This window comes from Pecten maximus, chromosome 13 (genome assembly GCF_902652985.1).
Source record: "Pecten maximus chromosome 13, xPecMax1.1, whole genome shotgun sequence".
Taxonomy (NCBI): domain Eukaryota; kingdom Metazoa; phylum Mollusca; class Bivalvia; order Pectinida; family Pectinidae; genus Pecten; species Pecten maximus.
Window position 1 is genome coordinate 7,002,589 of NC_047027.1, and position 11,650 is coordinate 7,014,238.

Here is an 11,650-nt window from a genome sequence, read left to right on the forward strand (position 1 = left end):
TTTATACCAGAGATACGGTACATCTTTATACCAGAGATACAGTACATCTTTATACCAGAGATACAGTACATCTTTATACCAGAGATACAGTACATCTTTATACCAGAGATACAGTACATCTTTATACCAGAGATACAGTACATCTTTATACCACAGATACAGTACATCTTTATACCAGAGATACGATACATCTTTATACCAGAGATACAGTACATCTTTATACCAGAGATACGGTACATCTTTATACCAGAGATACGGTACATCTTTATACCAGAGATACAGTACATCTTTATACCAGAGATACAGTACATCTTTATACCAGAGATACAGTACATCTTTATACCAGAGAGACAGTACATCTTTATACCAGAGATACAATACATCTTTATACCAGAGATACAGTACATCTTTATACCAGAGACACAGTACATCTTTATACCAGAGATACAATACATCTTTATACCAGAGATACCGTACATCTTTATACCAGAGATACAGTACATCTTTATACCAGAGATACAGTACATCTTTATACCAGAGATACTGTACATCTTTATACCAGAGATACAGTACATCTTTATACCAGAGAGACAGTACATCTTTATACCAGAGATACAGTACATCATTATACCAGAGATATAGTACATCTTTATACCAGAGACACAGTACATCTTTATACCAGAGATACAATACATCTTTATACCAGAGATACCGTACATCTTTATACCAGAGATACAGTACATCTTTATACCAGAGATACGGTACATCTTTATACCAGAGATACAGTACATCTTTATACCAGAGATACAGTACATCTTTATACCAGAGATACAGTACATCTTTATACCAGAGATACAGTACATCTTTATACCAGAGATACAGTACATCTTTATACCAGAGATACGGTACATCTTTATACCAGAGATACAGTACATCTTTATTAGGTTTTTATACCAGAGATACCGTACATCTTTATACCAGAGATACAGTACATCTTTATACCAGAGATACAGTACATCATTATACCAGAGATACAGTACATCTTCCTTAGGTTTTTATACCAAAGATGCGGCACATCGTCGTTAGATTTTTATACCAGAGATAAAGCACATCTACAGGGTTTCGTTAGTCAGTGGTCGATAAAGTCAGTGGTCGATAAAGTCATTGGTCGGTAAAGTTAGTGGTCGGTAAAGTCAGTGGTTGGTAAAGTCAGTGGTCGGTAAAGTCAGTGGTCGGTCAAGTCAGCGGTCGGTAAAGTCAGTGGTCGGTGAAGTCAGTGGTCGGTGAAGTCAGTGGTCGGTCAAGTCAGTGGTCGGTCAAGTCAGCGGTCGGTAAAGTTAGTGGTCGGTAAAGTCAGTGGTCGGTAAAGTCAGTGGTCGGTTAAGTCAGTTGTCGTTAAAGTCAGTAGTCGGTAAAGTCAGGGGTCGGTAAAGTCAGTTGTCGATAAAGTTAGTTGTCGGTAAAGTCAGTGGTCGGTCAAGTCAGCGGTCGGTGAAGTCAGTGGTCGGTAAAGTCAGTGGTTGGTAAAGTCAGTGGTCGGTAAAGTCAGTGGTCGGTGAAGTCAGTGGTCGGTAAAGTCAGTGGTCGGTGAAGTCAGCGGTCGGTAAAGTCAGTGGTCGGTAAAGTCAGTGGATGGTAAAGTCAGTGGTTGGTAAAGTCAGTGGTTGGTAAAGTCAGTGGTTGGTAAAGTCAGTGGTCGGTCAAGTCAGTGGTCGGTCAAGTCAGTGGTTGGTAAAGTCAGTGGTCGGTAAAGTCAGCGGTCGGTAAAGTCAGTGGATGGTAAAGTCAGTTGTCGATAAAGTCAGTGGATGGTAAAGTCAGTGGTCGGTAAAGTCAGCGGTCGGTAAAGTCAGTAGTCGGTAAAGTCAGTGGATGGTAAAGTCAGTTGTCGGTAAAATCAGTTGTCGGTAAAGTCAGTGGTCGGTCAAGTCAGTGGTCGGTAAAGTCAGTTGTCGGTAAAGTCAGTGGTCGGTTATGTCAGTGGTCGGTAAAGTCAGCGGTCGGTAAAGTCAGTTGTCAGTAAAGTCAGCGGTCGGTTATGTCAGTGGTCGGTAAAGTCAGTGGTCGGTAAAGTCAGCGGTCGGTAAAGTCAGTGGTCGGTAAAGTCAGTTGTCGATAAAGTCAGTGGATGGTAAAGTCAGTTGTCGATAAAGTCAGTGGATGGTAAAGTCAGTGGTTGGTAAAGTCAGTGGTTGGTAAAGTCAGTGGTTGGTAAAGTCAGTGGTCGGTCAAGTCAGTGGTCGGTCAAGTCAGTGGTTGGTAAAGTCAGTGGTCGGTAAAGTCAGCGGTCGGTAAAGTCAGTGGATGGTAAAGTCAGTTGTCGATAAAGTCAGTGGATGGTAAAGTCAGTGGTCGGTAAAGTCAGCGGTCGGTAAAGTCAGTAGTCGGTAAAGTCAGTGGATGGTAAAGTCAGTTGTCGGTAAAACCAGTTGTCGGTAAAGTCAGTGGTCGGTCAAGTCAGTGGTCGGTAAAGTCAGTTGTCGGTAAAGTCAGTGGTCGGTTATGTCAGTGGTCGGTAAAGTCAGCGGTCGGTAAAGTCAGTTGTCAGTAAAGTCAGCGGTCGGTTATGTCTGTGGTCGGTAAAGTCAGTGGTCGGTAAAGTCAGCGGTCGGTAAAGTCAGTGGTCGGTAAAGTCAGTGGTCGGTAAAGTCAGTTGTCGATAAAGTCAGTGGAAGGTAAAGTCAGTGGTCGGTAAAGTCAGCGGTCGGTAAAGTCAGTGGTCGGTAAAGTCAGTGGTCGGTAAAGTCAGTGGTCGGTAAAGTCAGTTGTCGATAAAGTCAGTGGATGGTAAAGTCAGTGGTCGGCAAAGTCAGTTGTCGATAAAGTCAGTTATCGGTAAAGTCAGTGGATGGTAAAGTCAGCGGTCGGTAAAGTCAGTTGTCAGTAAAGTCAGCGATCGGTAAAGTCAGTTGTTGGTTAAGTCAGCGGTCGGTAAAGTCAGTGGTCGATAAAGTCAGTGGTCGGTAAAGTCAGTGGTCGGTCAAGTCAGCGGTCGGTAAAGTCAGTGGTCGGTTAAGTCAGCGGTCGGTTAAGTCAGTGGTCGGTAAAGTCAGTTGTCGGTTATGTCAGTGGTCGGTAAAGTCAGGGGTCGGTAAAATCAGTGGTCGGTGAAGTCAGTGGTCGGTAAAGTCAGTGGTCGGTTATGTCAGTGATCGGTAAAGTAAGCGGTCGGTCAAGTCAGCGGTCGGTCAAGTCAGTGGTCGGTTAAGTTAGTGGTCGGTCAAGTCAGCGGTCGGTCAAGTCAGTGGTCGGTAAAGTTAGTGGTCGGTCAAGACAGCGGTCGGTCAAGTCAGTGGTCGGTAAAGTCAGTTGTCGGTAAAGTTAGTGGTCGGTAAAGTCAGCGGTCGGTAAAGTCAGTGGTCGGTAAAGTCAGTTGTCGATAAAGTCAGTGGATGGTAAAGTCAGTGGTCGGTAAAGTCAGCGGTCGGTAAAACCAGTTGTCGGTAAAGTCAGTGGTCGGTCAAGTCAGTGGTCGGTAAAGTCAGTTGTCGGTAAAGTCAGTGGTCGGTTATGTCAGTGGTCGGTAAAGTCAGCGGTCGGTAAAGTCAGTTGTCAGTAAAGTCAGCGGTCGGTTATGTCAGTGGTCGGTAAAGTCAGTGGTCGGTAAAGTCAGCGGTCGGTAAAGTCAGTGGTCGGTAAAGTCAGTGGTCGGTAAAGTCAGTTGTCGATAAAGTCAGTGGATGGTAAAGTCAGTGGTCGGTAAAGTCAGCGGTCGGTAAAGTCAGTGGTCGGTAAAGTCAGTGGTCGGTAAAGTCAGTTGTCGATAAAGTCAGTGGATGGTAAAGTCAGTGGTCGGCAAAGTCAGTTGTCGATAAAGTCAGTTATCGGTAAAGTCAGTGGATGGTAAAGTCAGCGGTCGGTAAAGTCAGTTGTCAGTAAAGTCAGCGGTCGGTAAAGTCAGTTGTTGGTTAAGTCAGCGGTCGGTTATGTCAGCGGTCGGTAAAGTCAGTGGTCGATAAAGTCAGTGGTCGGTAAAGTCAGTGGTCGGTCAAGTCAGCGGTCGGTAAAGTAAGTGGTCGGTTAAGTCAGCGGTCGGTTAAGTCAGTGGTCGGTAAAGTCAGTTGTCGGTGATGTCAGTGGTCGGTAAAGTCAGGGGTCGGTAAAATCAGTGGTCGGTGAAGTCAGTGGTCGGTAAAGTCAGTGGTCGGTTATGTCAGTGATCGGTAAAGTAAGCGGTCGGTCAAGTCAGCGGTCGGTCAAGTCAGTGGTCGGTTAAGTTAGTGGTCGGTCAAGTCAGCGGTCGGTCAAGTCAGTGGTCGGTAAAGTTAGTGGTCGGTCAAGACAGCGGTCGGTCAAGTCAGTGGTCGGTAAAGTTAGTGGTCGGTAAAGTCAGCGGTCGGTAAAGTCAGTGGTCGGTAAAGTCAGTTGTCGATAAAGTCAGTGGATGGTAAAGTCAGTGGTCGGTAAAGTCAGCGGTCGGTAATGTCAGTGGTCGGTAAAGTCAGTTGTCGATAAAGTCAGTTATCGATAAAGTCAGTGGATGGTAAAGTCAGCGGTCGGTAAAGTCAGTTGTCAGTAAAGTCAGCGGTCGGTAAGGTCAGTTGTTGGTAAAGTCAGCGGTCGGTTATGTCAGCGGTCGGTAGAGTCAGTGGTCGATAAAGTCAGTGGTCGGTATAGTCAGTGGTCGGTAAAGTCAGCGGTCGGTAAAGTCAGTGGTTGGTAAAGTCAGCGGTCGGTTAATTGAGTGGTCGGTAAAGTCAGTTGTCGGTTATGTCAGTGGTCGGTAAAGTCAGGGGTCGGTAAAGTCAGTGTTCGGTAAAGTCAGTTGTCGGTTATGTCAGTGGTCGGCCAAGTCAGTGGTCGGTCAAGTCAGCGGTCGGTCAAGTTAGTGGTCGGTCAAGTCAGCGGTCGGTAAAGTCAGTTGTCGGTTATGTCAGTTGTCGGTAAAGTCAGTTATCGGTAAAGTCAGTGGTCGCACAAGTCAGCGGTCGGTCAAGTCAGTTGTCGGTAAAGTCAGTGGTCGGTAAAGTCAGTTGTCGGTTATGTCAGTAGTCGGTAAAGTCAGTTATCGGTAAAGTCAGTGGTCGGTGAAGTCAGCGGTCGGTAAAGTCAGGGGTCGGTAAAGTCAGTTGTCGGTAAAGTCAGTAGTCGGTAAAGTCAGAGGTCAGCAAAGTCAGAGGTCAGTAAAGTCAGAGGTCAGCAAAGAGAGGTTTCGCTGTATATTGTTAGGATGCTGGTGATTAAGGTACATTGTTTACCGTATAGTATACTATAAACAAGTGTTATCATACGACGTTATATTTAGGATTGACTAGTTTCAGTATGTTCGATGAAAAAAAGGATTACATTTAATTAAGGATTGTACTTCATTTTGAATGCGTTTACGGTAGTATGGCTGCAGTTGGCAACGAACATTTTTTATGGTTAGCGCATTAGTTTAAATCTATAGTAATCACAAGTTCATGTTTATATTTATCACTATTTCATGTCTATCCTTAAATTTGCATAAAAAATATCGTTTAAATACAGTACGAAGAAAATGCAATTCAATGTGTGTTGCGACGTTGGTAACTACGACAGAAGATAATATAGTTCCAGTGAATCTATACGTAAAGATATAAGTATTGGTAACAAAATTTAAAGAAACAACTCAACATTTTTGTTTAATACTTATTCACAATCCACAATTTCCGTCTCGGATTAACTATGGTTGTCAAGCACAGCGTGTATTGACACAGATTTAGTTGTGACGTGGTCAAATGTTCTGTAGAAACTGTACGCTTCAGCCATTTTTGTTAGCTTACTTCGTGGAGAAGTTAGATATGGATCCATTTCCGCAATATTCAGTTTAGTTTTTGACAAAATACTCGCTTCACGTTAGCTTTTTGTGCATAGATCATCGGGCAATAGAAAACGCTAAAATTGAGTTTATCAGTCCTTTCAAAATGGCGTCGTCTAGTTTACCTTCCGGTAACGTAATAAATAGACGTCATAATTATGTTACCGATTCCCGCGCTTATTACTCCGCTGATCCTTTTTTCACTGCGTATACGCCAATTTATTCGCAATCAGAGTTTACAAAGCAGAAGAAGCGAGAGATGTAAATATTAATTGATATCCACAGTCCCACTTTATAAGACGAATCCTACAGTCACATAGGCGTAAACTTAGACTGTCCAACCAAAATGTAAATGTATCATACATTTCAGTCTCAATAAAAACATGTATATTGTAAAAGTATTTGGTAAAATGACAAATGTAGACTTAAGTATTTTTGGAGTGTCGTTCCTCTACATAATCATGTCAGAACGTCATGACGTTACTGATAACCTTTTGACCCGATGGTCCAACAATGGCAAAGAGCACGATTTCTTATACCTGTATATATAAGTACAGAGATAACTACCACTGGTCTTAGTCTGTCTACACCAGTAAGGATGTTGCTCCAGATTATTGTGGTAGTTTTGGGTCTGAGTACGTGTTTAGGGAAGATGCCGTACACGAACCAAATCCCAAACGGTCATTCTGTCCCAAACCCGTGTATACCTGGTACTTTGTGGGCGGGCGTCGGGCACACGTCACCGTCAGGAGGAGGCAACAAAAACTTGTTTGGATGGGTAACTAATTGTTTGATTTTTGTTGTGTTTTGATTGAGATAGGATTTTGTATCGTGTTTGTTTGTTTGTTTGTTTTGCTCTAAAAACCTTCGGCTAGCTAGTTTTACCGCATCCTGGTCATGAGAGAGTTCTTTATAAAATTTGAGTCTTCCGACTCATCAGTATCATACACAATATGCTAATTAACATAACACTGACAACATCAAAACATAATAACTACGTGCCAGAGACAATATACTCGGAGAGCATAACTATGATAATGAAATTCTTTTGACGTTTGCCGCTTTGATATATTTGGCAATTTTTTTCTAATTATTTGGTATTTTGTCCGTATAACTATCAATTTTAACCTACTTTTTTTTTTTAATAGTAACTTATCAAATCTTTCTCACGTATATCAGAATAACATGGGCATTTTATGTTGACATTTTAACCCCTCCCGCTCTAAAATTGGTAAACTAGCAAACGTATGTGATATTTATAAACTTGAAACAGCTTTTGTTTAGTACGATATTCTATAACGAATTTAAGGAAATCAAGATATCGTTATACTGTAGTTTTATTTTAGCTAATGAATATAAACCTATTTATGTAGCTTCTGCTTTTTGGGCCTCTGAAGTTGATCTGGTTGTTAATGCATTCGACTTGCACTTGAGAGGCCAGGGGTCATTTTGTACTCCATTTTTTTTTAGCTCACTTGGAACGAAGGTCCGGTGAGCTTATGTCATGGCGCAGCGTCCGTCGTCCGTCCATCCGTCGTCCGCCAACATTTGCGTCAAATCGCTACTAGTCAAAAAGTTTCTTATTGGATTTTGACCAAATTTGGCCAAAAACATCCTTGGCAGAAGGGAAACAGATTTTGCATAAATGGTGACTATGACCCCTACGGGGCCGGAGGGGCGTGGCCCAATAGGGGAAATTGAGGCAATTCCTTTAAATCGCTACTAGTAATAAAGTTATGAATGGATTTGGACCCAATTTTGTCAGGAACATCCTTGGGCAAAGGGGAACAGATTTTGCGTAAATGGTGACTCTGACCCCGAGGGGCCAAAGGGTGGGGCCCAATAGAGGAAATAGAGGTAATGCTTTTAAATCGCTACTTGTCATAAAGTTATGAATGGATTTGAACCCAATTTAGTCAGGAACATTCTTGGGGGAAGGGGAACAGATTTTGCATAAATGGTGACTCTAACCCCCAAGGGGCCGGAGAGGCAGGGCCAAATAGGGGAAATTGAGGCAATTCCTTTAAATCGCTACTAGTCATAAAGTTATGAATGGATTTGAACCCAATTTAGTCAGGAACATCCTTTGGGGAAGGGGAACAGATATTGCATAAATGGTGACTCTGACCCCAGAGGGGCTGGAGGGGTGTGGCCCAATAGGGGAAAATGAGGCAATTCCTTTAAATTGCTACTAGTCATAAAGTTATGAATGGATTTGAACCCAATTTGGTCAGAAACATCCTTGAGGGAAGGGGAACAGATTTTGCATAAAAGGTGACTCTGACCCCCAAGGGGCCAAAGGGGCGGGGCCCAATAGGGGAAATAATGGTAATTCCTTTAAATCGCTACTAGTCATAAAGTTATGAATGCATGTTGTAAACTGAGCGAGTCTGAACTTCTGAATTTCTTTAAAGCAGTTGGGATTCCCACACTATAACCATATATAGCATTGTTTGAGGTTGACAAAGAAAACGAATTGAACATGGACATTATTTTGACATTTGGTCAAATCCAACCAGGTGAGCGATACAGGCCCCATGGGCCTCTTGTTGTATTTACGTGACTATTGTTAAATTTAACGTTTGGTTTGTGAATGTTGCTTTCGTCGACTGTCTACTCAATATGATCAGTAAATGTATGTACAGAAAATCTATGCCAGGACATGTTTATCTACAATTTACGATCTGACTTCGGAATTACGTAGTCCTGTGCGAAATGTGTGTTATATGGGAGCGAACACTCTGGAAAAGCTATACAAATAATTCTGCCGAGGAGTTAGAGCTCGTGCATAGATATGAGTGGTGGCGATGTATTGGATTACAGAAAACGTCTTCAACTTCAGTAACCACTCGATGTTTAGATTTCAATATCTGGAGCAAGGTAGAAATATATATAAAAAAACGTTAGATTAGAACAAGTTGTGTCTAGGAAGAAGAATTACTTAGATAGTCCACAGTACATTGTCATCAGGGAGTCAATGTCATACTGGAGTCGAGTACAAAACAGGGGTCAAGTGTGGATGTTTTCAACTGAAGAATATGCTTACAAAAATTTTAATGTAGACGTTCTAAAAGTTTGGTGTCACAAAACCCCCGAACTTCACAGCCATATATGATATAATAGGCTTATTAGATTTATAAAAAAAATATCTAATATAAGGAAGAATCATGTAGTCGGTAAACCAGTACCTGTGCTGCTCACATGCAAATAAAAAGTAATTATTCTATAAACTATAGTTTTAAAATTAAGTATTTCGTAAAATGACTTTCGTCTTAAAGGGACTAAATGGCTAGATTTCCACTTAAATAATATATAAAAAAAGGGTATACGATTTAAAATGATGTAAAAAGTTATGTACTTTATGTTAATTGTACATTTCGAAGTTGATAAACATTGCCAATATTTCATAAAAAGTGTCATAATTCTGTAAACAATCTAATTTCAAGTATCACAACGCTTTCCGGAAATCAAATGCATGTAGAAATTATTGAAATCTAACCATTTAGTCCCTTTAAATATCCTAAAGTAGTTTTTGAGTGACAGTCCTAATCATGTCGGAATGTCATGAGGTAACTGATAACTTTTGACCCAATGGCCGACCAGAGAGCACGATTTCTCATACCTGTATATATAAGTACAGAGATAACTAACACTGGTCTTGTTCTGTCTACACCAGTAAGGATGTTGCTCCAGATTATTGTGGTAGTTTTGGGTCTGAGTACGTGTTTAGGGAAGATGCCGTACACGAACCAAATCCCAAACGGTCATTCTGTCCCAAACCCGTGTATACCTGGTACTTTGTGGGCGGGCGTCGGGCACACGTCACCGGCAGGAGGAGGCAACAAAAACTTGTTTGGATGGGTAACTAATTGTTTGATTTTTGATGTATTTTTTCTGCTCTTAAGGTCACGCAATAGTTTCATACAGAATACATAATAGTAAAATGGTTTCAGTTTCAACAATAATTGGTTATATTGTGTTTAATATTTTGGCCCATTATCACTGACTTATAGCTAGTTGTTCTGTCGAAATCTCTCGGAAACTGATAGTAATGGAAACATTGTATTTTTACTGGTTCTATCAAAATCATTCCTTTTAAGCATACATATGTATTGTTTTTTTCCGTGAGTTTGTGGTCAAAATTGATAATAAACATTGATAATGTAAACCATGCTGGTGAAATATGAATGTCGTCATTAAATATGATTGGTTGTTCCAATAATATAGATTTTTTTTACCTCCGATTTAAAGTCGGTTACTATCAGCTGATCTTTCAACACATTTTCATCTCTATCTATAACTATTTGCTCTTTAATAATCATAATTTCGGCTCCGTCTATACTTATTGGCTGTTCCATTAAAATAGTGTCGTCTCTGTCTATAATTATTTGCTGTTCTGTTTATATAGCTTCGCCTCCATTTATAACTTTTGGCCGTTCTATTTACATAGTTTCGCGTCTATCTATAACTATTGGCTGTTCTATTTACTTAGTTTCGCGTCTGTCTATAACTATCGGTGTTCTATTTACTTAGTTTCGGGTCCATCTATAACAATTGGCTGTTCTGTTTACTTAGTTTCGCGTCCATCTATAACAATTGGCTGTTCTGTTAACTTAGTTTCGCGTCCATCTATAACTATTGGCTGTTCTGTTTACTTAGTTTCGGGTCCATCTATAACAATTGACTGTTCTATTTATACAGGTTTTGCCTCTCAGTCTGTTATTCTTAGTTGGTACCTGGTTCTACAGTTATTGGTGTCATACATTTTTGTTGGAGTTGGATGTGAAAACCATCAACTATTGTATCTTGCAGGCTTTCGCTGATCATGGCCATACTTGGACTGCGGCTCTCTGTGGAGAGGATACTGATGGTGATGGTATGACTAATGGTGAGGAGCTTGGGGACCCCGGATGTGTGTGGACTGTTGGTGATACTCCTACACACGCAGCTACCCATCACCCAGGTATGTTACAGGACACTTAACACCTTTAATACACAGGGGGGTCCTACCTAAACGATCATAGCTGGGTTTTTTTATTTGATTTCAACATATTTTATTGTATCTTATTATATACAAGGGAATTGGGCACACGTTATCAAACTTATATTAAGCCCATAGCTGTTGATAAGACATTAAACAATACACAGGGGGGGGGGGGGGGGGGGGGGGGGGTCCTACCTGAATGACCTTAGCTGTTAATAGGACGCTAAATATTACACAGGAGAGGCCATCCTACCTGATTGACCTTAGCTGTTAATAGGGCGTTAAACAATACACAGGAGAGGCCATCCTACCTAAATGACCTTAGCTGGTAATAGGACGTTAAACATTACACAGGGGAGGCCATCCTTCCTAAATGACCTTAGCTGGTAATAGGACGTTAAACATTACACAGGGGATGCCGTCCTACCTGAATGACCTTAGCTGTTAATAGGACAATAAACATTACACAGGAGAGGCTGTCCTACCTGATTGACATTAGCTGTTGATAGGACGTTAAACAATTCATAGGGGCGGGCTCCTACCTGAAGGTAAATTATGGCTTGAAATGGACGCGACTTTCATTTATCCAGTCCTGCACGCACCTTGTCACTTAAATTCACTGATATCCTGATATTTTTGTTTTGTTTTAGGAATTTGTGACCCGGTGACATTGACTGAATGTATGCATAAAAACAGCGATTGGGAGATCGATTGTTATTTAGCCATGTACTAGAGTGTTTTGCCGACTTCGTTTTCATCGGAGTACCTGGGCATGACAAGGAATCGACAGTTTGTAATATATCCGTGTTATACACACTGATTTTTATACTTCCGGTCATAGAGTATACTGTTACATCTTACTTTTCAATAAAAAATATAACGTACAA

The 11,650-nt window shown here is 41.3% G+C and overlaps 1 protein-coding gene across 1 annotated transcript; it reads left to right on the plus strand.

Moving 5' to 3' along the window:
* Positions 1 to 9,439: 9,439 nt before the first annotated feature.
* On the plus strand, positions 9,440 to 11,650 carry LOC117340767 (temptin-like). Its single transcript, XM_033902529.1, has 3 exons — positions 9,440 to 9,640; positions 10,592 to 10,742; positions 11,414 to 11,650. Exons 1-3 carry the CDS (start codon positions 9,461 to 9,463, stop codon positions 11,494 to 11,496), a joined length of 414 nt encoding a protein of 137 aa, XP_033758420.1. The 5' UTR covers positions 9,440 to 9,460; the 3' UTR covers positions 11,497 to 11,650.

Excerpts from the sequence above, each read along its gene's own strand:
- LOC117340767 (XM_033902529.1), top strand. The coding sequence starts at position 9,461 with ATGTTGCTCCAGATTATTGTGGTAGTTTTGGGTCTGAGTACGTGTTTA. Across the intron at positions 9,641-10,591 it reads ACAAAAACTTGTTTGGATGG|GCTTTCGCTGATCATGGCCA; the intron begins GTAACTAATTGT and ends TGTATCTTGCAG. Across the intron at positions 10,743-11,413 it reads CGCAGCTACCCATCACCCAG|GAATTTGTGACCCGGTGACA; the intron begins GTATGTTACAGG and ends GTTTTGTTTTAG.